The sequence below is a fragment of the Melanotaenia boesemani genome, chromosome 9 (assembly GCF_017639745.1).
Source record: "Melanotaenia boesemani isolate fMelBoe1 chromosome 9, fMelBoe1.pri, whole genome shotgun sequence".
Lineage (NCBI taxonomy): Eukaryota > Metazoa > Chordata > Actinopteri > Atheriniformes > Melanotaeniidae > Melanotaenia > Melanotaenia boesemani.
Genome location: NC_055690.1, coordinates 5,459,363 through 5,484,018, shown reverse-complemented (window position 1 = coordinate 5,484,018; position 24,656 = coordinate 5,459,363). Strand labels below are relative to the sequence as shown.

General features: G+C 36.9%; 3 protein-coding genes across 4 annotated transcripts; all 3 read right to left on the bottom strand.

Moving 5' to 3' along the window:
* Positions 1–2,481: 2,481 nt before the first annotated feature.
* LOC121645472 (probable H/ACA ribonucleoprotein complex subunit 4) lies at positions 2,482–4,175 on the bottom strand. The gene is made up of 4 exons (XM_041993957.1): positions 4,016–4,175; positions 3,703–3,809; positions 3,313–3,528; positions 2,482–2,581 (listed from the first exon to the last, which is right to left on the bottom strand). Exons 1-4 carry the CDS (start codon positions 4,035–4,037, stop codon positions 2,576–2,578), a joined length of 351 nt encoding a protein of 116 aa, XP_041849891.1. The 5' UTR covers positions 4,038–4,175; the 3' UTR covers positions 2,482–2,575.
* Positions 4,176–8,329: 4,154 nt separating this feature from the next.
* Positions 8,330–12,845, bottom strand: LOC121646083 (cylicin-1-like). The gene is made up of 10 exons (XM_041994963.1): positions 12,822–12,845; positions 12,712–12,771; positions 12,535–12,624; positions 12,365–12,451; positions 12,198–12,278; positions 12,071–12,115; positions 9,864–11,976; positions 9,551–9,657; positions 9,160–9,376; positions 8,330–8,428 (listed from the first exon to the last, which is right to left on the bottom strand). Exons 1-7 carry the CDS (start codon positions 12,843–12,845, stop codon positions 11,632–11,634), a joined length of 732 nt encoding a protein of 243 aa, XP_041850897.1. The 3' UTR covers positions 8,330–8,428; positions 9,160–9,376; positions 9,551–9,657; positions 9,864–11,631.
* A 107-nt stretch (positions 12,846–12,952) lies between these two features.
* Positions 12,953–22,304, bottom strand: LOC121645463 (uncharacterized G-patch domain protein DDB_G0278987). 2 transcript variants are annotated; one of them, XM_041993941.1, is made up of 17 exons: positions 22,204–22,304; positions 21,537–21,676; positions 21,233–21,337; positions 20,716–20,805; positions 18,244–18,322; positions 17,424–17,476; positions 17,239–17,328; positions 17,015–17,116; positions 16,818–16,925; positions 16,460–16,561; positions 15,871–15,919; positions 15,703–15,764; positions 14,520–14,571; positions 14,328–14,428; positions 14,024–14,122; positions 13,816–13,944; positions 12,953–13,168 (listed from the first exon to the last, which is right to left on the bottom strand). In XM_041993941.1, the coding sequence occupies exons 1-17, from the start codon at positions 22,223–22,225 to the stop codon at positions 13,091–13,093; spliced, it is 1,461 nt and encodes a 486-aa protein (XP_041849875.1). In that variant the 5' UTR covers positions 22,226–22,304; the 3' UTR covers positions 12,953–13,090. The 2 variants fall into 2 exon arrangements, with proteins under 2 accessions (XP_041849875.1, XP_041849876.1); XM_041993942.1 differs by having other exon boundaries at positions 21,233–21,334.
* Between the last annotated feature and the right edge of the window lie 2,352 nt (positions 22,305–24,656).

Below are 24,656 nucleotides of genomic sequence, written 5' to 3'. Positions count from 1 at the left end.
TGTTTTGATGAGTCTGTGTGAATTGTAGCTTCAATTCCCTGTTCTCAGCTCATTCTCTTCTGACCTCTGACAACAACAAGGCATTTTGGTCCAGACAAGAGCTGCTTACTGGACATTTTCTTTTTCAGACCATTCCCTATAACCCTAGAGATGGTTGTGTATGGAAATTCTAATAGATCAGCAGTTTCTGAAATACTTGGACCGGCCCGTCTTGTACCAGCAACCATAGCACATTCAAAGTCACTTAAATCCCTTTTCTTTCCCATTCTGATGCTTGCTTTGAACCTCAGTAAGTCATCTTCATCATGCCTAAATGCGTTGAGCTGCAGCCATGTGACTGGCTGATTAGCTATTTTATGTTAAGAAGCAACCGAACAGGTGGACCTAATATGTGAAAAAGTACCTAAAAAGCTGCACAGTTGTATTTAAAATAGTCCTCTGGATAATTTAATCTAGCCTAGCTAAAATATCTAAAAACTGTTTTCATTTGTGTTTTGTGTGTGTGTGTGTGTGGTGTGTGTGTGTGTGTGTGTGTGTGTGTGTGTGTGTGTGTGTGTGTGTGTGTGTGTGTGTGTGTATTTTACATATTATATCATGAACAACACTCGCTTTTAATGCTATAGCAGGGATTTCTATTTGAATCAGCACAGCACCACTTACATTATAGTTTAAGTATGAGGTCGGCCTGTGTAGAATATTGGAGTAATACTGACCGTTTCCTGTGGAATCAGTGGAATGTTTGGCCATACATAATTCAGTTTCTTCTTATTACCTCCACCACATAGCTGCCAAGACAGAGGTTATGTTTACAGTGGTGTTGGTTTGTCTGTCTCTCTGTTAACAACTTAATTCAAAATGTTATGAATGGATTTTGATTCATTTTTTTAAAAATCTCCAAAACAAATTAAAGCCCCTTTTCCACTGACGACTGTGGGTCGGGACGCATTTTTTTTCCATGTTTTCACATGCAAAAACTGGGAAGAGTACCCAAATATCTGACCCATCCTAAATTGTTAGGACCCTTCTGTTGGATGACTTCCATTCTCCTCCTTTGTTTCTAAGTTGTGTTTTGGTTTTACTTTAAAGAAAGCACTGCGAAGGCGTCATGCTATTACGCAGCAGAGGCATCTATCACTACCCGCCTGATACTCCGTCTATCAAGTTAGGCTATGGTTGGCTGTGGAAACGCAACAAGACTACAGTTTACAAACCATATCTGCACCATAACCATCCCAACCCGCATCCATTGTTGGAAACAAGGCTACAAGGGCGGGGTAGAGTTCAAACATCAGGGAGCATCTTTGTCACATCCGAGTCTTTCGTCTGTGAAAGCAAACGGTTGCTAAAGTGTAACACCTTTGGAATTTCAGCATTAAAAATCAGATTTTTCTTTAATTTTTGTAGTTTCCTTTAAATATTCCAAAAAGCTGTGTTGTTGAAAACAGGCTAGCGGCTATCAAGCATGTCAGTGCTCACGGTACACCGTGGAATCCTTTGAAATATTCAACAATTTGTTTAGATCATTTTGTGAGGGGTCAGTAAAACATTAATTATGATAATACTGTTTAAATTTTTTTGTTTTTTTTGTATAGATGCAAAAAATACCATGAAAAGGCTGGTTACAGTAACAGTAACAAAGGTCTGTTGGCGGTTTTTGTGAAGTTGGCAGTGTTTCTTGTTAGCCACTTCTTCACAATAGTGAATCATTGTGTTTATTCTCAAGTCCAGCCATAGAACCACCCTGCTAATCTTTCCCATCATGCATCTCACATCATGCATGTGCAGCGATCATGCTCAGGTTTGTGTGTAAGCATGATGCACAAAAAATTGAAATGGGGGAAATAAATTAAAAGAATTAGCAGACAAACTGCCCCTCTTTGTTATTTGGAAAGTTTTAGAGAAAATGAAAATCTTCCTTTATAGAGAATTTTTTTGGTGATGTTTAAGAATAAAGTCATTGATTGAAGGCTATTCACAGCCACAGGAATTGTAATGGCTGTCCAGCTGTTTGGCATATTATTATAAATGGCTGTAGCTATGGCAACATCCTATTTGTCTGAATCATGGAAAAAGCATAAAGCAGCAGCATTAGGTACATTTTGCCATGCCTTTTTAAAAAACAAATGTTTTGGTTTTTTATCTACATTTCTGTCACTTTTATCCAAGTAGTTCTGAATAACTTTGTGTTTTGCGACCAAAATTTTCCATTTTCTTTTTAGATTTTCTTTTCAATTTAACCTATAAACTTTTTCTCTAAACCAATGCTCCATTCAGTTTTTTACTTAAGATAGATTTTTATTTTAACAAAATTAATGCTTGTTCTTCATGTTTTCAGTCTGTTTTTACATGTATATAACATGTACAGTTGTTCATTATCAAACTAACATTTTCTGTTAAAATTCTTAAGACAGAATTGAGCTTCAAAATATGAGACACTGCCATCTAGTGGTGAGATCAGACAGGAACACTCTGACAGAGAAAACCCATTTAGATAATTTTATTGTCACATTTAGTTCAAGTTTATGTACAAAGTCTCAGCCTTGTTTCCATGGCACCAGTTGATAGACAGAAAGAATCAGTCCTGAAATGACAAAAAAGGACAATAATGTTACTGCAGAAAAGAAAATTAATTTAAGAACATCCAAAGTGCCATGGCAGCCATCTTTAGTGTGTGAATCCCTGCAGTAACATAAGCACTCTAACATCAGTGTTTTTTGTTTGTTTGGAAAGCGGGTAACAACTTTGTTTGAAAGTTTAGTCAAGAACTGAAGTCATTGTGTTCTCTTAAACAGAGCTTTTATGAGGAAACATCTTTCTAAGACTCTCCTGTCTAACAGGTTACACCTTGTTTCCCTCTATTGGATGTGTTTTGTTGTTGTTGTTACTTGCATGAACAGCCATTTAATTATATTAACAGTTTGACTACAGAGAACTCTTTGGGAGAGTACCTGTTTACATAAATCAGCATGCAGATTGTGCTAGAAATAAAATGAACACACACACACTGCTGGGTGTGGTGTGTTAGAGCTGAATGAAAGAGGTAATACTGGTAAGACCTGTTGTGGAGTCTCCGTGCACAAAACAGTGGATAATAAAGCTGTCCACCTTTAAACTGTGAAGGGTCTGGTATGTTACCTGTTCAGCTGCATTTTATTTTGTCTTATGACTACAGAACTGAACATGAAAGCAATCAAAAATGGAGCGGTGGTTAAAATTTTACTCGTGATGTTCCCTCTACTAAAAAATGGACCAAATTAAATTTGTGTGATTGTGAAATTCTCCAATTATTAAACAGAAGTGTGTATACTGCACCTCATCAGAGGAGGAAGAGGAGGATCCTTTTTTCCCCTCTTTCTTTTCACCCTTCTTCTTCTTCTTCTTATCATGGCCATGTCCATCCTTGGACTTGTCTTTGCTGTCCGACTTGTCTTTGCTGTCCGATTTATGCTTGCTGTCAGACTTGTCTTTGTCAGACTTGTCCTTACTGTCTGACTTGTCCTTGCTGTCCGACTTGTGCTTGCTGTCCCCCTAAAAAAAAAAAGGTCAAAATAAAACACTGGGTAAATCACTTAGTGTTGTGTTTATATCTCACTGATCAGATGTGAATTTAGAGATGCATCAGCTTTAATCAGTTGTGAAACAAAGCAAAATAAAAGTTCATTAATCAGATTTAGCTGCAATTAAAAGTTCCACAGGTCCTACCTTGTCCTTATCTTTGCTCTTATCCTTATCTTTGTTCTTGCCCCAAGGCCAGCTTAGCTCATTCTTCTGTGCATCCTCCTTCTTCACGTCTTCGTCTTTATTCACAGCTGAAAATGAAAGAAAAATGAGAAACAAAAAGGCTGAAACATCTGAGTGGATTATGCTGTTTTAGATTAATGGGTACGATGAACAAATTGTAGGCTACTGTTTGTTCACACATTTGTGTTTTTGGTTTTTCTGACATTCGACAAATCCACAACAAAAAGTAACAAAAGATTAGCAGAAAACCAGCTCAGAAAAGATTTAAACTTACCTGATGACAAATCCAAATCCATAGTTGTGCTTTTCCAAACCCTACCTGATCCGACTGTGTCCTTCTTTACCTGTCGAAAACTGTTTGACGGCACCTAAAGCACAGAAACAAACCACGCCCCAGTTTGCTGCTGGCTACCACCGAATCACTTTCACCTGGGAGTTGCGTTTAGGTACAGGCGGAAATGTCGGAGTTAATGTGTGTTTACTACAATATCCATCCATCCGTTTATTATTTATTTACTTAGTTAACATAATTCTAGATAGAACGTAGTTACACAGGATAAAGAATGTAATTTATTTTCTCATGTTGAAAAATAGAGGTAAGTAATTACTAAAACCAGAACAAAACAAATTAAATTGGTTGGATTGTGAAATCTCTAATTATTAAACAGAAGCGGGTATACTTCACCTCATCATAGGATGAAGAGGATCCCCTTATTTCCCCTTCTTAATCAAGAACATTCAAAGTGTTCTTTTCTTCTTCACTTATTATGGCCTTGGCCCTGACCGCGACCGTGTCCATGTCCAGGTCCAGGTCCGTGTCCATGTCCAGGTCCATGTCCATCTTTGGACTTTTCTTTGCCTTCTGGCTTGTGCTTGCCGTGCCCCTAAAATGGTCAAAGTAAAACACTGGATGAATCATGTTGTGATAATGTTGTGTTTACGTCAACTCACTGATCAGATGTGAACTGGATTAAGCTTTAAAAAATTGTGTCACAGATGAAAATAGATGAAAAGTTCATTTGTCAGATTTTGCTGCAATTAATCAAAAAAATTTTGGCATCAGTTTTCCAGATGAAAACCAGCTGTTTTTCAGTGACTCCAAAGCACCTACCTTCTCATTATCTTTCTTCTTCTGTGCATCCTCCGTCTCATTTGTACTCAAAGCTGGAAATGAAAGAAAAATAAGAAACAAAAAGCCTGAAACATCTGAATGGATTATGCTTCTTTAGACTAGAGTGCAAGTTGAGCAAACTACTGTTTGTTCACGCATTTGTGTTTTTGGTTTTCCTGACGTACGACAAATAAACAACAAAAAATAATTTTGTAATTTGCAGAAAACCAACTAAGAGACAATTAAAAATTACTTGATGGCTGATTCGAATCCATTATGATCCCAACCGTGCTGGATTTGATTGTTTGCTTCTCTACCTGTCATAAACAGTTTGACTGCACCTAAAGTACAGGAACAGACCACACCCCAGTTTGCTGCTGGCTAGAACTGAATCACTTTCACCTGGGAGTGGTGTTTAATTACAGGCAGAAATGTCAGAGTTAATGTGTGTTTACCATGTGATCCATCCACCCATTTATTTTTTAACATAATTCTAGATAGATTGAAGTAATATACAGGATAGAGAGGATGTCTTTATTTTCTCATGTTAAATGATAGAAGTGCTTATAGAATCTCCTGTTCCACCACATCCCAAAGATGCTCTATTGGATTGAGATATGGAGACTGTGGAATCCATTGGAGTCCAGTGAACTCATTGTCATGTTCAAGAAAGCAGGTGGAGATGAACTGAGCTTTGTGACATGGAGCATTATCCTGCTGGAAGTAGCATCAGAAGATGCTACACTGTGGTCATAAAGGGATGGACATGGTCAGCAACAATACTCAGACTGTGGTGTTTAAGTGATGCTCAGCTGGTACAGAAGGGGCCCATAATGTGCCAAGAAAATATTCCCCACACCATTACACCACCACCAGCAGCCTTAACCAGTAATACGAAGCAGGAACGGTCAATGAATTCTTTTTGTTGTCAAATTCTAAATTTACCATCTCAATCTTGCAGCTGAAATTGAGACTCACCAGGTAAAGTTGTTTCAGCTTCTATTGCCCTGTTTTGATGAGTCTGTGTGAATTGTAGCTTCAATTCCCTGTTCTCAGCTCATTCTCTTCTGACCTCTGACAACAACAAGGCATTTTGGTCCAGACAAGAGCTGCTTACTGGACATTTTCTTTTTCAGACCATTCCCTATAACCCTAGAGATGGTTGTGTATGGAAATTCTAATAGATCAGCAGTTTTTGAAATACTTGGACCGGCCCGTCTTGTACCAGCAACCATAGCACATTCAAAGTCACTTAAATCCCTTTTCTTTCCCATTCTGATGCTTGCTTTGAACCTCAGTAAGTCATCTTCATCATGCCTAAATGCGTTGAGCTGCAGCCATGTGACTGGCTGATTAGCTATTTTATGTTAAGAAGCAACCGAACAGGTGGACCTAATATGTGGAAAAAGTACCTAAAAAGCTGCACAGTTGTATTTAAAATAGTCCTCTGGATAATTTAATCTAGCCTAGCTAAAATATCTAAAAACTGTTTTCATTTGTGTTTTGTGTGTGTGTGTGTGTGTGTGTGTGTGTGTGTGTGTGTGTGTGTGTGTGTGTGTGTGTGTGTGTGTGTATTTTACATATTATATCATGAACAACACTCGCTTTTAATGCTATAGCAGGGATTTCTATTTGAATCAGCACAGCACCACTTACATTATAGTTTAAGTATGAGGTCGGCCTGTGTAGAATATTGGAGTAATACTGACCGTTTCCTGTGGAATCAGTGGAATGTTTGGCCATACATAATTCAGTTTCTTCTTATTACCTCCACCACATAGCTGCCAAGGCAGAGGTTATGTTTACAGTGGTGTTGGTTTGTCTGTCTCTCTGTTAACAACTTAATTCAAAATGTTATGAATGGATTTTGATTCATTTTTTAAAAAATCTCCAAAACAAAATAAAGCCCCTTTTCCACTGACGACTGTGGGTCGGGACGCATTTTTTTTCCATGTTTTCACATGCAAAAACTGGGAAGAGTACCCAAATATCTGACCCATCCTAAATTGTTAGGACCCTTCTGTTGGATGACTTCCATTCTCCTCCTTTGTTTCTAAGTTGTGTTTTGGTTTTACTTTAAAGAAAGCACTGCGAAGGCGTCATGCTATTACGCAGCAGAGGCATCTATCACTACCCGTCTGATACTCCGTCTATCAAGTTAGGCTATGGTTGGCTGTGGAAACGCAACAAGACTACAGTTTACAAACCATATCTGCACCATAACCATCCCAACCCGCATCCATTGTTGGAAACAAGGCTACAAGGGCGGGGTAGAGTTCAAACATCAGGGAGCATCTTTGTCACATCCGAGTCTTTCGTCTGTGAAAGCAAACGGTTGCTAAAGTGTAACACCTTTGGAATTTCAGCATCAAAAATCAGATTTTTCTTTAATTTTTGTAGTTTCCTTTAAATATTCCAAAAAGCTGTGTTGTTGAAAACAGGCTAGCGGCTATCAAGCATGTCAGTGCTCACGGTACACCGTGGAATCCTTTGAAATATTCAACAATTTGTTTAGATCATTTTGTGAGGGGTCAGTAAAACATTAATTATGATAATACTGTTTAAATTTTTTTGGTTTTTTGTATAGATGCAAAAAATACCATGAAAAGGCTGGTTACAGTAACAGTAACAAAGGTCTGTTGGCGGTTTTTGTGAAGTTGGCAGTGTTTCTTGTTAGCCACTTCTTCACAATAGTGAATCACTGTGTTTATTCTCAAGTCCAGCCATAGAACCACCCTGCTAATCTTTCCCATCATGCATCTCACATCATGCATGTGCAGCGATCATGCTCAGGTTTGTGTGGAAGCATGATGCACAAAAAATTGAAATGGGGGAAATAAATTAAAAGAATTAGCAGACAAACTGCCCCTCTTTGTTATTTGGAAAGTTTTAGAGAAAATGAAAATCTTCCTTTATAGAGAATTTTTTTGGTGATGTTTAAGAATAAAGTCATTGATTGAAGGCTATTCACAGCCACAGGAATTGTAATGGCTGTCCAGCTGTTTGGCATATTATTATAAATGGCTGTAGCTATGGCAACATCCTATTTGTCTGAATCATGGAAAAAGCATAAAGCAGCAGCATTAGGTACATTTTGCCATGCCTTTTTAAAAAACAAATGTTTTGGTTTTTTATCTACATTTCTGTCACTTTTATCCAAGTAGTTCTGAATAACTTTGTGTTTTGCGACCAAAATTTTCCATTTTCTTTTTAGATTTTCTTTTCAATTTAACCTATAAACTTTTTCTCTAAACCAATGCTCCATTCAGTTTTTTACTTAAGATAGATTTTTATTTTAACAAAATTAATGCTTGTTCTTCATGTTTTCAGTCTGTTTTTACATATATATAACATGTACAGTTGTTCATTATCAAACTAACATTTTCTGTTAAAATTCTTAAGACAGAATTGAGCTTCAAAATATGAGACACTGCCATCTAGTGGTGAGATCAGACAGGAACACTCTGACAGAGAAAACCCATTTAGATCTTTTTATTGTCACATTTAGTTCAGGTTTATGTACAAAGTCTCAGCCTTGTTTCCATGGCACCAGTTGATAGACAGAAAGAATCAGTCCTGAAATGACAAAAAAGGACAATAATGTTACTGCAGAAAAGAAAATTAATTTAAGAACATCCAAAGTGCCATGGCAGCCATCTTTAGTGTGTGAATCCCTGCAGTAACATAAGCACTCTAACATCAGTGTTTTTTGTTTGTTTGGAAAGCGGGTAACAACTTTGTTTGAAAGTTTAGTCAAGAACTGAAGTCATTGTGTTCTCTTAAACAGAGCTTTTATGAGGAAACATCTTTCTAAGACTCTCCTGTCTAACAGGTTACACCTTGTTTCCCTCTATTGGATGTGTTTTGTTGTTGTTGTTACTTGCATGAACAGCCATTTAATTATATTAACAGTTTGACTACAGAGAACTCTTTGGGAGAGTACCTGTTTACATAAATCAGCATGCAGATTGTGCTAGAAATAAAATGAACACACACACACTGCTGGGTGTGGTGTGTTAGAGCTGAATGAAAGAGGTAATACTGGTAAGACCTGTTGTGGAGTCTCCGTGCACAAAACAGTGGATAATAAAGCTGTCCACCTTTAAACTGTGAAGGGTCTGGTATGTTACCTGTTCAGCTGCATTTTATTTTGTCTTATGACTACAGAACTGAACATGAAAGCAATCAAAAATGGAGCGGTGGTTAAAATTTTACTCGTGATGTTCCCTCTACTAAAAAATGGACCAAATTAAATTTGTGTGATTGTGAAATTCTCCAATTATTAAACAGAAGTGTGTATACTGCACCTCATCAGAGGAGGAAGAGGAGGATCCTTTTTTCCCCTCTTTCTTTTCACCCTTCTTCTTCTTCTTCTTATCATGGCCATGTCCATCCTTGGACTTGTCTTTGCTGTCCGACTTGTCTTTGCTGTCCGACTTTATGCTTGCTGTCAGACTTGTCTTTGTCAGACTTGTCCTTACTGTCTGACTTGTCCTTGCTGTCCGACTTGTGCTTGCTGTCCCCCTAAAAAAAAAAAGGTCAAAATAAAACACTGGGTAAATCACTTAGTGTTGTGTTTATATCTCACTGATCAGATGTGAATTTAGAGATGCATCAGCTTTAATCAGTTGTGAAACAAAGCAAAATAAAAGTTCATTAATCAGATTTAGCTGCAATTAAAAGTTCCACAGGTCCTACCTTGTCCTTATCTTTGCTCTTATCCTTATCTTTGTTCTTGCCCCAAGGCCAGCTTAGCTCATTCTTCTGTGCATCCTCCTTCTTCACGTCTTCGTCTTTATTCACAGCTGAAAATGAAAGAAAAATGAGAAACAAAAAGGCTGAAACATCTGAGTGGATTATGCTGTTTTAGATTAATGGGTACGATGAACAAATTGTAGGCTACTGTTTGTTCACACATTTGTGTTTTTGGTTTTTCTGACATTCGACAAATCCACAACAAAAAGTAACAAAAGATTAGCAGAAAACCAGCTCAGAAAAGATTTAAACTTACCTGATGACAAATCCAAATCCATAGTTGTGCTTTTCCAAACCCTACCTGATCCGACTGTGTCCTTCTTTACCTGTCGAAAACTGTTTGACGGCACCTAAAGCACAGAAACAAACCACGCCCCAGTTTGCTGCTGGCTACCACCGAATCACTTTCACCTGGGAGTTGCGTTTAGGTACAGGCGGAAATGTCGGAGTTAATGTGTGTTTACTACAATATCCATCCATCCGTTTATTATTTATTTACTTAGTAAACATAATTCTAGATAGAACGTAGTTACACAGGATAAAGAATGTAATTTATTTTCTCATGTTGAAAAATAGAAGTAATAATAAAAAGAAGGAGAGGATATAACAATAAAGCTAGTTAAAGATTTATGTTTTGCAAACATTCCTTAGAGATTTTGCTCCATATTGACATGATAGCGTCAGACAGTTGCTGCAGATTAGTGGATGGGATGTTCGGCTCTTTTCAGAGAGCTGGCTCTTTTGGCTGGACTCCCAAAGAAGAGCCGGCTCTTTTGGCTCCTAAACGGCTCTTAATTTAGCATCTTTTGTAGTCCCATAATTTACCTTAACTACTCAAAAATGAATGAATTGTGTTTTGAAAACCCTTTTGTGTTCAGCATTTTTATGAGAAGCCTTATATTTGCCTTCTTTTGTGTATTAATTGTGATACAAAACCACTTACTTTTGTTTAATATTTCAACAAAAACCTTATATTGCACAAATTAACAAAAAACAGCAAACATATCCACAAAACAGAACGAGAACCAAACTCAAGAAAGTCCCCAATGCAGGTTGGCATTCAGAAAAATAAGATGCCTAATCTTGGATGGATGATCTGGTTTCTCCTCTCTGTGAGTAGGGTTTGATGACACGATGCACTCACTTGTACTGTCCTCACAGATGTCTGCTGTCTCACTTGCAGTGTAGCGTCTGAAACCAACCCCCCCTCCCTCCCTTTGTTTTCACATAATGGTATGATCCTATATCCTCACATGTGATTGGCCGCCTGTCCATGTGGGCCAATCCAAACAAGGCAGTGAGTGGGCAGATCTGGGGCTGAGCGCTAAGAGCTAAGCACTCTCTTCTGATTCCCTACCAAGCATCAGCTCTCAGAGCCGGATCTTTCATGTATGGCACATACTGCAGATTTGTCAGCTGCACATCGTTGATGAGAATCTCCCATTCCACCACATCAAAATCATTGTCAAAAAGAAGAATAAGAAAAGAATTACAATGAGAGGTCTGCGCTGTCTTCTAACTGAGGATTGTGCTCGTTTTAGTTTTAGTTTTTTTTTCTTCCTACTGAACTAAAAACAAGTACAATCGTTAGATGACTGTAAAGGTGACAGAGTGGGACTTTGAAAGCAGTGAATGAGTTATTAGTGATTCAATATGTGGAAGTTCTAATAAGGCTGCTCATAAAAAAGGCAAACACAGCAAACAAATATTAAGATTGAAATCATGCTGTTTTATTCCCCAAAGCAAACAATTAGCTTTCTTTCATGTGACTGTAAATTTCTTGATAAATGAGCTCTTTAATTCCATTTTTTAAAAAAGAAATGCAGAAGAGATTTGCATTTTTTTTTAGCAACCCCGTTAATCTGGTGGAAAACAAAACATAGAAATGAGCTTGAATGTGAATTAATTACATTTCAATCCCCAAAGAACAACAACTGATAGTATATCACACATAACATGTCATGTAAGCCACATTTCTGTTCATTTGCATTTTAATCAGGAACTATTTGGCTCTATGGCACCGCTCATGGTTGGTAAGGTTTGGGGCCTCTCAGCAGGTCAGTTGAGGTGAGGTAAACAGTGGTGCGGGTTGTTCCATCTCCAGTCCTCCTGGGGCTCCCTATCAGGCTCTCCATGGGGCTGGGGGACCTGTGAATCCCAACCCAGTCTCTGTGGGATCCAGAGATGGACGGCTTAGACGCAGCTGAAGAACTCAGAGGATCCAGTTTTACAACAGGTTTGGAGGGAAGTGATGTGAACGGACCGGCCTGAGCGCTGCTTTGCTTGGAGCTGCTGGTTGAAAGGCCGCCACCGCCTAAGCCTGAAGCTTCCATTTTTGGCTTGTCACTTTGTTCACCATAGGGGCTTTCCTGGAATCCAATTAGAACCACCAAGATTACGGAAATGTACTCAAATTAGCTGATTAAAAAAGAATTGGAAAATAAGTTGGAAATGAAAACTTACAAATGGCTTCTCCTTGTCAGTTTTACCTCCAAATGATCCTGAACTCTGTGCAGAAAAACAAGACAAATCAACAACTTTTCCTTTAAAACAAGGGCTATCTGATATTTACATTTTATGACTAAAATACCTCTTCCTTCTTCTCCTTTTTATTCTCTTTGCTGCTATCACTGGAGCTATCAGACAAGCTCGGTGAACTGGAGCTTGAGTTCTGCACACAACGCAAACAACACTCCATCATCTGCTTTTTGTTTAATGAAAAGGTACACAAAAAATTCTTTTAGCACTTAAAATTACCTTTTTTTTGTCTTTCTTTTTTTTCTTCTTCTTGTCTTTCTTCTTCGTTTTCTTCTTCTTGTCATCATCACTGCCAGAATCTGAGTCCTTGGATGTAGTTTTAGATGTAGTGTTATTAAATTTACTGTCTTAAATAGCACTTGCAAATGAAATGTTGCACAGCACTTTACCTTTTTCTTGTCTTTCTTTTTCTTGTCCTTTTTTTTCTTTTTCTTCTTGTCATCATTGCTAGAAGAATCACTTGAGGATGAAGAGGAATCCTGGAGAAACACACATGTAGTTTCTTTTTAAATGTTTGCAGCTTTTTGACATTTTTTCACCACTAAAGAAAATGAAACGTCACCCACCTTCTTCTTCTTCTTCTTCTTCTTATCTTTCTTTTTCTTCTTTTTCTTGTCTTTCTTTTTCTACAATGAGAAGACGTACAAATCATTTGTTTGACAAACCACACTGGTACACAAGAAGGAAGAGGAGCTATCATCTGGAACTCTAAATGGAAATCAGTCAGAGAAGTGCAGCAAAAGAAAAAAACAGTAAAACACCAGACTGTTGTTACATGATCACATTTTACAAATGGTTATTTTTTACCTTCTTTTTCTTCTTCTTGTCATCCTCACTATCAGAAGAGGAGGATGAAGATGAACTTGAATCCTGTTAAGGGAAGACAAAAAGATTTATGTCAGTGCACTTTAAAACAGAAAAAAAGATAAATTTTTCAGGGTAATGTCAAACCTTATCCTTCTTCTTTTTCTTCTTCTTTTTCTTTTCATCCTCACTATCAGAAGAAGAGGAGGAACTTGAATCCTGAAGAAAGTTTTTAAAAAAGAGTTTAATAACGCATTATTAAACAAGCTCATGTCAGAGATAAAACAGACAAACCTTATCCTTCTTCTTTTTTGCCTTCTTCTTCTTCTTCTTCTTCTTCTTTTTCTTCTTCTTCTCCTTTTTCTTATCATCTTCACTATCAGAGGATGAGGAGGAGCTTGAATCCTGCAAAAGAAACCCAGCAAAAATGAAGCAGACCCTCTCCAGAAATCAAAAACTGGAACATTAAAAAAATTAGCCAGGACACCAACCTTATCTTTCTTCTTCTTTGTCTTTTTCTTCTTCTTCTTCTTCTTCTTCTTCTTCTTATCATCTTCACTATCAGAAGATGAGGAGGAGCTTGAATCCTGCAAAAGAAACCCAGCAAAAATGAAGCAGAACCTCTCCAGAGATAAAAAAAAATAAATAAACCGAAACATTAAAGAAAATGAGTCAGGACACTAACCTTTTCCTTCTTCTTCTTTGCCTTCTTCTTCTTCTTCTTCTTCTTCTTCTCTTCCTTATCATCTTCACTATCAGAAGATGAGGAGGAGCTCGAATCCTGCAAAAGGAACCCAGCAAAAATGAAGCAGACCCTCTCCAGAAATCAAAAACTAGCACATAAAAAAATCAGCCAGGACACAAACCTTATCCTTCTTCTTCATTGCCTTCTTCTTCTTTTTCTTCTTCTTCTTCTTCTTCTTTTTCTTCTTCTTCTTCTTCTTTTTTTCGTCTTCACTATCAGAGGAGGATGAAGACGAAGAAAAGCTTGAATCCTAAAAAAGAAGTCAGAGAACAAAAATTATATACAGCAAAATAACTTGAGTCTAAAATGTTTTTAAAAATTAGTCTTACTTTATCTTTCTTCTTCTTTGGTTTCTTTTTCTTCTTCTCATCTTCACTGTCTGAAGAGGAGCTGTCAGATGAAGAGGAGGAGGAGGAGCTGGAGGAATCCTGTCGGATCAAATCAGCAGAAAAATCAACATTTTCAGATGTGGACAAGCAAGTGTTTTTAATTCCATCCTCTTCACAAAAAAAACAAAACAAAACAAATATATATATATATATATATATATATATATATATATATATATATATATATATATATATATATATATATATATATATATTATTGTGCATCATAATCATGTAAGATTACACTTTTCTTCTTCTTCATCTTTTTGTTCTTCTCTTCTCCTTCACACTCATCATCACTCAGGTGACCTTCCTCAATCCCATCAGGGCATGCCTCATCTCCTCCTGCAAGATATAAACGTCATTACAACCAAATCACGGGTATTTCTTTTAACTTCTAACTGCTGTTAAATTGGTTTAAGAGTAGCATGCATACCAGTGAATGTCGAGGAGAGTTTACTCTTATCTGCTGCTTTAAGCTTTTTGGCCTGTAAGACAAAAAAAGAAAGATGATTTCCTGTGTTTGTGCATTTTTAGTATAAATAGAAGCTTTTGTCATGTGACATCTGGGTTGGATTCATTCTAAATAAAGCAACATGTAAAATATATGACTTTATAATCCTGACTGGCTAAGTAAGTAAAGCATGTTTTAGATTGTCACTGGGTGGGTTCCTCTCTCCTCTCACATATGAGCCTCCACTTACTGCCAAGGGTGAAATACATTCTTGTGCTATGTGCACATTTCTTTTTCCATTGTTTTGTTTCACACACACAGAAAATAAAGACATCGTGTTACTACATGAGTGAAGCTGTTTGGTTGTAAATGTTGCCAAACTAACAAAAAAAGGACATAAAATACCTCTCTGCTATTGTGTTTAAAGTTATTTTAAAAGCTGAAATGATTAATAAATTAACTGTGGTGGAAACTAATGAGCTTAAATACACGTTTTAAAAAATAGTAATAAAAGAACAAATTTTATAGTCCTGAATTCAGTTTTACAGCCATGACACTCTAAATGTCTTCTGAAAGATCACTGTTTGTCTTAAACAATATCCTCACCAAGTCACATTATAGTTAATTAATCTCCTTTAAACTGATGTGAACTTTTGTGAACTTGTAGCCATGGATTTGATTTTTATCTAAAATAGTAGAAATATGTCCCCAGATTTAATGAGAGTCTCTTAAATACATCCTACCTTTACATAAAAATAAAATTTAAATCTTAAAAAGTAATGCATGTCAGCTTGTCAAACTTAAAAATGTTCACAGACAATCTGTGCAAGCAGCGCTGTCATGACCAAGCAAGGGGTGTGAAAAGGTGTGTCAATGAGAGAGAAATGAGGAAGTCATGACATGTTATGATACAGGAGTTACAGGGAAGTAGGTTTCTAAAGTCATGCAAAGATGTTCAAAACAGTCCTCATTAATGAACTTGTATGAAATGAATTTATACCTTTTGTTTAATTTACTTTAAGTAAGTACTTAAGTGAGTTTTCATTAAAAATATGTGAAAACTAAAATTTAAGCACACCACAACATTTATCCCTCCTTTAATCAGGTCAGTTTGGATGCTGCTGATAAGAATCTTGTCAGGTAGAACAGGTGGAACATGTTTCACCTTGTCATCATCGCCATCTTTCTTTTCATCTCCGTCAGCACTTGGTCCTTCAATCTCACCCCCTGCAGAAGAAGATAAGAGAACACTGTGTAAGCATCGTGAGCAAGATTAACTGCACACTAATGTTTATATTGTAATGATTTATTCAGATTATTAGGCTTTTTGTACCTGCAGCTGAAAGAGCAGCGGCGCTACCAGGCTTCTTCTGCTCCTCATCCTGTGAAATAAACAATACAATCAAGCTCAGAGTATTTATGAAATCTTAATTAAACTGAAATGAAAGCCAGCAGTGAGGAAAACACAGCTTTGAAGCAATTTTCCTATGTTTGCTCAGATGGCCTCTTATCGCAAACACAGACGTTGGGCAACTTTTCTGCCTTTAGTTGGCAGAGCAGCAGCTCTCGTTTATGTTAGGTGTAGCTTTTTTCCTGCACAGTGTTCTAATCGGTTGCAGGTTGGATGCATGTATAACAATAAAATTCTGGATATTTTCCTAAGTCTTTGATTTAACGCCTTCAGGATCTAATCTGATGTCCCTGAGGTTGTTTGGAATTTGTAAGGATGAAACTGCTGAGTTCATTTATGCTTCATTTAGATGTTTTCTCTTACACTGATAAGAGCGAACAGATCCCACTGTCTTTCAGGCCTACAGCACAGAAGAACTTATTTTCTCATGGGCTGCATGCACTGCTGAGGAATTCAGTTACTTAATTTCTTTTTTCACTTCTTTTTTTTATTACAAAAAGAAATGCCTCACCTTTTTGGTATCCTTCTTCTTCTTCTTCTTTTTCTTCTTCTTCTTTGCCTTTTTCTTCTTATCTTTCTCACTGTCAGAGGATGAAGACGAGGAGCTGGAATCCTGCATCAATTTGAAGGAAAAAAAATATCTACGTGAAAAACATCCCTGAATTCAGGCCAAAAATCTTCAAAGCATTAAGCCTGCCGATCATCAACACAATGACTGATTCCACAAAACCTGCAGGCCTTAAACGTTTTGTTGCAAAAGAACAACAAATCATGCATTAATTTAGTCATACTGGTGACGTGTGTCAGGCTTGGAAAAAAAATGGTGGTGGCTACAGTCAAGATGTGACAAAACAGCCATCTTATTCTACCTTTTTCTTGTCTTTCTTTTTCTTCTTATCTTTCTTCTTCTTCTTCTTCTTCTTCTTCTTGTCATCATCACTGTCAGAAGATGATGATGATGAGGACGAGCTGGAGTCCTATACAGATAAAAAAAGTTAGTAAAACCAGTAGTTTTGACACATAATTAAAACAGAAAGTAATCCAAGTAAAGACTTCCAAATCATACCTTCTTCTTCTTCTTCTTCTTCTTTTTCTTTTTCTTCTTCTTTTTCTTTTTCTTGTCATCATCACTATCAGAGGATGAACTGTCAGATGAGGAAGAGGAATCCTGGGACAGATGAAGAAAACATTTTGTAATAAAGTTAATTCTTTGTATAAATGAACTAGTTAGTGATTTGTTGCAGCTTATTTTTCCTGTAATCTGTTCAAAAACGTCAAGATTAGACTTACTTTCTTCTTCTTCTTCTTCTTCTTCTTGTCCTTCTTTTTTTTCTTCTTCTCTTTCTTCTTGTCATCCTCCTCATCTGATGAGCTGAAACCCTGAAAGAATAAATAGGAATGAAAGATACAGAATTTAATAAACTTTTGGAGAAACATGATGTTTAAAGCTGGTGGTTAATCGAGGCGTCTCTCACCGAGCTCATCCTCAGCTCTTCTAGAGCCACAGGGTCCAGTTGGCCATCAGGACCTAAAAACATCCAACAAAATTATTTGTAACACAAACAAACCTGATTTGTCAGTTGACAGAACCTTCTGGAATAGAATTTAAATGATATTTTACACAATTTGGGTGTTTTTAATGTTGTTTAATGCAGTTCTGTTGACTATACTTACAAAAAAAAAAGATTATGAGCTCTTTAAACATCAGAAAGCATGTGGCCGGTTTTCATTTTACCTCAGTGTAAGGTTAGTACAAAAACTGGTTTCTTCTGGACAGAAGAATAAGTGAAAGGAATCATTAACGTGCATAAGACAGTTTAAGATAGAAGTGATATTCAAGCTAAAGGCTGGACGGCTATAAAATAAGCGTCTGTACATATTTAAGAAGGACAAATAAAACTGACTTCAGGCTGCATTTAAGTCATTTTGCATCTTTGGAGAAGTTAGAAAAAAATTGTTATAAGATAAAATTGAACTCCTGAAAATAACCTTTTATTTTTTAACAGATAGGGAAAACAAAGCAGTTACACATTTTAATGGAATTTTATGAAAATGCAGCAGATATCAATTTATACGAATAAGCAGCTAAGAACTGGAAGAAGGTAAACATAGCAATTCAAATGAATCATAAACAATAACTATGTAAATATAAATAAAACAGATTTGCAATACACATACACAACGCACTTTAAATACCCTCAAAACAAGTGACAAGAAGCAGTTATATATGTAGATAGAATAATTACACTTATTTACAGATATGGTCTGAGATGGTGTCAGATATTGTACACTTACCTGTCTGAGATACAACACTGTCCCAGATATATGCTTTTCCTTTATCCTTTTCCTTCTTCTTCTTCTTTTTCTTGTCATCCTACAAATAAAATTTGAATATAAATTCTTTCATAGCTGCAAATCTGTCCAAAACAGTTTGAGTGATTCTACAAACAAACATAGAAACAAATAATTCTGTTATTGAGTTTATATTGCACACAAGACCAGTTATGAATGAGCTGATGCTGAGCCATTAAATGAGTCCCAAAACAACATCTTCTTCCACCATCTTTCTTCCCTCATTTACAATCAACAGCTGCAGAGGTTGACAAATGTTTTGGGCCTTTTCTCTCCACTTCAGAGTCAGGTCATCTGTGATTGAACTTATGTGTTATATAAATTCAAATACAATCAACTAGATACATTCTTGGCAGATATAAATGAAAACTACCAATAAAGTAAAAAAAAAAGAGTGCTACCTTTTAGTTATTGATGAGTATTTTCCTACCTACGTTGCTACATATCTAAAACTAGCACGTTGTGCACAGACTGCACAGCTTACTGCATATTTACAGGCTGCATATAATCATGCACACAAATAGAAGCACTGGAATATTATGTTGGATTCATTCTAAATTAAGCAACATGTAAAATATATGACTTTATAATCCTGGTTGGCTGAATGAGTAAAGAGTGTTTCAGAGATTGTCACTGGGTGTGTTCCTCTCCTGTCTCACACTCCTCAACTGCTGCCAGGTTTAACCCATGTGAGCCTCCACCTATTGCCCAAGGTGAAATACATTCTTGTGCTCCGTGCACATTTCTTTTTTAATTGTTCTGTTTCCAGTTCAGTTTCTTGATTTTCCAGTCACACAGAAACTAAAGACATCATGTTACTACATGAGTGAAGCTGTTTGGCTGTAAATGTTGCAAAACTGAAAAACAGGACATACAATACCTCTCTGCTCTTAATAAAGTTATTTTAAAAGCTGAAATGATTAATAAATTAACCGTGGTGGAAACTGATAAACTTAATGAGCTGTAGCACATTCCTCCACTGCTATCAGGTTTAAGACATATGAGCCCCCATCCAAAGTGAACCAGGGGCAACAAATTATTTGTTGCATGCACAAGGTGAAACTGAAGGTTATCTTTGATCTTTGTTTTGGTATTTTCTCTTCAAATCATATGACTGCTGATTTGCTAGTTTTTCCTGAGTTTCCCCCTTTAGTGTTACAACATGACTGAAGCTGGTTGGCTGTAGATATTACGAAACTATAAAAAAGAGTAGACTACCATACCTCTCTGCTCTTTTGTTTAGAGTAATTTAAAAGCTAAAACCTTTAATAAATCAGCCCTGCTTACAACTGATGAGCTTACATCCTAATTTGTTATAAGGATGTATTAAAAGAGCAGATTTCATGGTCCTAAAATCAGTTTTACAGCCATAACACACTAAACGTCTTCTGAAAGATTATTGTTTGCCTTAAACATTATCCTCACCTATTCCCATTATAATTTATTACTCCCCTTTGAACTGATGTGAACTTGTGATTGTGGCCATTTTTTTCATTTTTTAGATAGAATAGGTAAAATATTTCCCCATGGTCAACATGATTAGAATGATATTAAAGATATTCTAGCTTTACACAAATAAAAATGATATCTGACAGTGATACACATCACCTTGTTAAACCTAAAAATTTTCACAATCAGTGCAAGCAGTGATGCCATGACTACAAGCCAATTACAAAGGACTGTAGCAGCAATGTGTTCACTGATAGAAATCTGATAACACTGTGTGTGTGTGTGTGTGTGTGTGTATGTTTGATTTAACAAAACACAAACCAAAAAAACTTGTTAATAAATAGTTTGTCACTGCAGTCATGTCCACTGTTTATTTAAAATACTTTAATGCATAGTTTCGAGGTCGGGGGTGCTGGTAAGGTAACTGGTAACTGTATGTGTAACTGGCCTAGGCACCCCAGTTTTCTGGGTTTAACTGTGGAGCAACAACCATTAGCAGCATTTACTATGTACAAATTATACAATAATCCAGGGCTTTCTTGCATCTCATTGCACCACACTTTGCCACCCACTAAAATGTTTGTTAGGTGCCCAAAACTAACAAGCAGTAAGGGAGTATATTGCCATGTTCAGTAGTGGACATATTCTGGTCAACAAATCAATCCCTGCTTGTATGCAGTAAGCTGTAGCTACAGCTTAACTGAGCATGTATGGTGACTGTACAGTGAGATAAGCAACACTAGCTGCTGTAAGTTGATCACAGAGGAGAAAATATATCTTTTTTTTTTTTATTTGATATTGACAGAAAAATCTAAATGCTTTCTGGTGTTATTATGGTACATCACCACGTCTGTTGATATTCATTAAATGAGCATCAGAAAGTTTAATTTGTTAAAAGTGTCAACAGCAATTAAAAAACTTTTTTTCTTTTTTTTTTTTTTTAGCTCATGCCAGTATGAAACATACCTCACTATCACTCTCACTGTCAGAGGAGCAACTGGAGGAAGAGGAAGAAGAGGAGGAAGATGATGATGATGATGAAGATGAACTGGAGTCCTGTTGAGAAAGAGGTGAGGAGGTCATTGCTTAACTTTGTATCGAACTTGAACAGCCAAACAATATTCAAGTCTCGTGAATAATGTAATAAATGAAAATTTAAATGAGTCACTGAACACAGCAGAGTGAAGCTTTCTCATATGACCTGAGATGAGGTGGTGTAGCTGCCTGAAGAAGGGTGGAGCTCCTCAAATGCTTAGCAACACACAAAGAATCTCATACACATCTATGCTATGAGTTCATACTGGAAAAGTGACCGTTGATAAGAATAATATGTAAAAAACTCCATTAACCAAACCAAGCCAACTTTATTTATAATGCGTTTAGAAACAGCAGGTTCCAAAGCGCTGTTTGCAATGCAAAGATTGTAAACATACCTGTCCCTCTTTCACCAGTAGCACCTTACTGAGATTTTTGTAACACTTACTTTCTTTTTCTTCTTTTTCTTCAGCTTCTTCTTCTTGTTTTTATTGCCGATATCCTCATCATCACTGTCGCTGTCTGGAGAGCTATCGAATGAATGCATTTCCTGCTGAAAGCGACACAAACCATTTGTCACATGTTACCATTAGAAGCATTAACTGCATTAGTAACAAATAATGATGAACCAGCTTTTTTTTTTTTTGTATTATTTTGTATATGAGGGGTGAAATTGTGAAGCATTGAAAATAAAGACAAAAATTTCCACTCAGAAGGTGGGGGTGTGTTTTCTGAATGTCACTCCTACTCACCAGTCCTCCTCCAGGTCCTGTAGGGCATCTAGGCTGACCCTTGTGTTCATCCTTCTTTTCTGGATCTGCAGGTTCTGTCACAGAACGAGGCTGCAAACCTCCGGGTGGGACTGCTGCTGCAGGGTCCGCTCCATCAGGAGCTTTTGAGTTCAGGGTGACAACATTAGAGATGCTTACTCTACATAAACCATATATAAGAATGCCAATTTTAAATTTATAGCCAAAAAAAAATCTAATTAGCAGCTAGTTTTTAGAACTATATTCCATAGTGTTCCTTATTCCTATATGGAGGACCAGTTTTTATAAAAACTCCTTTTTCTTATGGTGTTTGCATAAAACCAAATAAGAGCATTGTGTGGTTGCGCCTCATTGTTTAAGCACTTCCTGATTTGGAAAGCCAGGTTAAAACAGAAAGGAATGCAAATCAAACACAAAGTACTAAGATTATTTAATTTTTCTTGTATGTTAATTGTTGTCTTTTGGGCTATGTAATAAATCTGTAAATTATTTATTAGATTTACCAGTCCATGAAAGAACCACATTCCTTATGATGGACAGAAAAAACATATTTGATCCCAGTCGGAATTATATTAAGCATGCTTTTATCAAATTATAACCAAAAGAAAACAAGCATAATGCCAAAAAGAAAATTGCAAAGACTGCAAACCTTTGGAGAGGGTGAACTCCATTTAAGTCCAGACTAGTCCTCTGTGCAGAAGGGCCAGGTCTCCTCTGACAAACCCGCTTGCATGACAAGGTGTATTTGTGTGGAGCTTTTGGGTGGGGAAATGAAGTGGGTGTGAGTTGGATCATAGTCAAACACACTACCCTACATCTGTTTCAAAGTAAAGCCCAATCTGAAAGAACAAATAAGAAGAAATAAAAGTATAAGCTTTTTTTAATAATTATTATTAATGAATAGATTTTCTTTTAGGATTTTCAGGTCTTTTTGATGCACCGACAGTCATCCAGGGGTTAATTTTATAGGTTACTTTAACAGTTTTGGCAGCAGGAAGCTCTTATTTACATGTGACAAACTGGATGTGTTTATCTTGAGGGCTGTGCAGAGCTGTCTGTGTGTTTATGTGCAATGACTGGTGATTTCATACTTAACGAGAACCTTCTTCCGTGCCAGGGCAGGGTCAATTTCACATTATTTGTCCCGACAAAAATGAACCTTTCAGTTTGTCCCAATCATAGACTGTATATAAAAGATTGACGGAGCCTCCGTCATCTGTAGGTTTCTGAAGAGCTGAACTGTAGCTTATTGGGGACGACCAAGATAGCGGCTGACGAGTAGACGCTATTTTCAACTTTCCTCAAACTTTTAACAAAGTATAGCATCTTCGCCGGCTTTTATAGAATGCTGTAATGTCAAACAACTTGCTTTCAAAAAGTAAAAATGTTCCGACTCCTGTTGTTTCATCGAGAAAACCTACATGTGCAAAGAAAGAAAAAACTGAGAAAGAGATGGCAGACAACATCGTGGCGGTGCTAAAGTTGGCTATCGAGGAGCTAGGGTGTACAATCGATAGGCCGATCGATGAACTGAGTGTCTATTAACTTTTTGGTGGCAGAGGTTCAAGACATTAACGGTGTGTTGAAAGTCATTGGTGAGATAGTTAGTAAGGCAGAAAAGAAGATATTGAATTTGGAGAACAAAGTTCAGGAGCTTTCATGACACAAATGTAGATGGAACATGCAGTTGCGAGGGCTTCCAGAGACAGAGGGAGAAGATGTGAGAGTAATAGAAATATGTCAGAACGTGGCTCCTCAGCACAAAGACAAGTTTCTGGATGTGATCAACTCAGTCCACAGGCTTGGCAGGAAAGCTGTAAACCAAATGCACCCTCGCAATGTTATTCTGCAGGTTTCATTGAGGCATTTCCGAGACATTGTCTGGAAACTCTCCAAAAACTCGACGTATCTGAAGCAGAGGAAGAATGGTTTTAAAGGAGACCTTACTCCGGAAGATCAGGAGCTGTGGAAACGACTGTGGCCACAGATCATGAAGGCGCGTGAGTCTTTATTGACAACAAGAGATTCACTGAAAGGCACAGCTCGTATCTTCGACTTGGAGCCTATCCTGTTTTGTCTGATTCCAACAGGTTGATGCGGTCTGGTGTACAGACCAAAAGGGTGAACAGAATTCCAGTTACTTCTTCAAATTAGAAAAACAAAGACAAATAAGGAATAGTATAAACAAACTATGTATGGATGGAAAGATAATCGATAATCCCCCCAAAAAATCGTTACAATTTGTGAAAATTATTTTAACTCTGTATGTGATTCTACACTATCACTAAATGATCCACATCACTTCTTTGGTGCTTTTAGTAACGTTACTGTTATTAGTGAAGAAGACAAATCCATGTGTGATGATTCAATAACTGCGGAAGAAGTGAAACGAGTCATAAACAAACTCAAATCAAATAAATCTCCTAGTACCGATGGCCTGTCCTCTGAATTTCATAAACATTTCTCAGAGGAATTAGCTCCCTTTCTATAAAAGTTCTTTTTTTTTGGTTTTGAAACTGGACGATTGCCCCCTCCCTATACCAGGGTTTAATTACTTTAATTCCAAAACCGCATAAAGATGTTGTTGGATAATTGCCATCCCGTTACCCTGTTAAACAATGACTACAAAATTCTTGCTATATGTTTGAGTTTGGGGAAAAGTTCATGAAATCTATAAAAACTCTTCATGCATCTGGTAATAGCTCAATCAAGCTACCACATGAAACTACCAAAAGGTTTGATTTGAAAAGAGGGATATGTTCAGGGTGTCAAGTTTCTCCATATCTCTTCTTACTACCAATGCAAATTCTGGCCACCTGCATTAAAAATAGTGAGCGTACAGGCATTTCTGTTACGGGAGGGTTATTACTCTAAGCCAGCTAGCAGATGACACCACCCTTTTTCTACATGATAAAACCCAAGTGAATATTGCTATCAAAATTCTTAATGATTTTTCCAAAGCTTCTGGTCTTAAACTCAACATATCCAAATGTGAATGGTTTTCCATAAAACTGTGCAGTGAAATAGAAATTGCAGGTATCCCTTTAAAATCTAAAGTTAAATACCTGGGAGCCAGCTCTGCATTAGATGTCCCCAAAGATG

Bases quoted from the DNA above. Each gene is read 5' to 3' on its own strand.
- LOC121646083 (XM_041994963.1), bottom strand. From the start codon at position 12,845: ATGATAGCTCCTCTTCCTTCTTGT. The intron at 12,279-12,364 runs GTAATTTTAAGT...CGTTGTGTGCAG, and splicing joins AAAAGAAAGACAAAAAAAAG to AACTCAAGCTCCAGTTCACC. The intron at 12,116-12,197 runs GTATTTTAGTCA...TTTTCTGCACAG, and splicing joins AAAAGGAGAAGAAGGAAGAG to AGTTCAGGATCATTTGGAGG.
- LOC121645463 (XM_041993941.1), bottom strand. From the start codon at position 22,225: ATGGAGTTCACCCTCTCCAAAG. The intron at 17,329-17,423 runs GTGAGAGACGCC...TTATTCTTTCAG, and splicing joins AAGAGCTGAGGATGAGCTCG to GGTTTCAGCTCATCAGATGA. The intron at 15,920-16,459 runs GTGAGGCATTTC...TTTATTTCACAG, and splicing joins AGAAGAAGGATACCAAAAAG to GATGAGGAGCAGAAGAAGCC.
- LOC121645472 (XM_041993957.1), bottom strand. From the start codon at position 4,037: ATGGATTTGGATTTGTCATCAG. The intron at 3,810-4,015 runs GTAAGTTTAAAT...TTTCATTTTCAG, and splicing joins GGATTTGGATTTGTCATCAG to CTGTGAATAAAGACGAAGAC. The intron at 3,529-3,702 runs GTAGGACCTGTG...TTTTTTTTTTAG, and splicing joins AGAGCAAAGATAAGGACAAG to GGGGACAGCAAGCACAAGTC.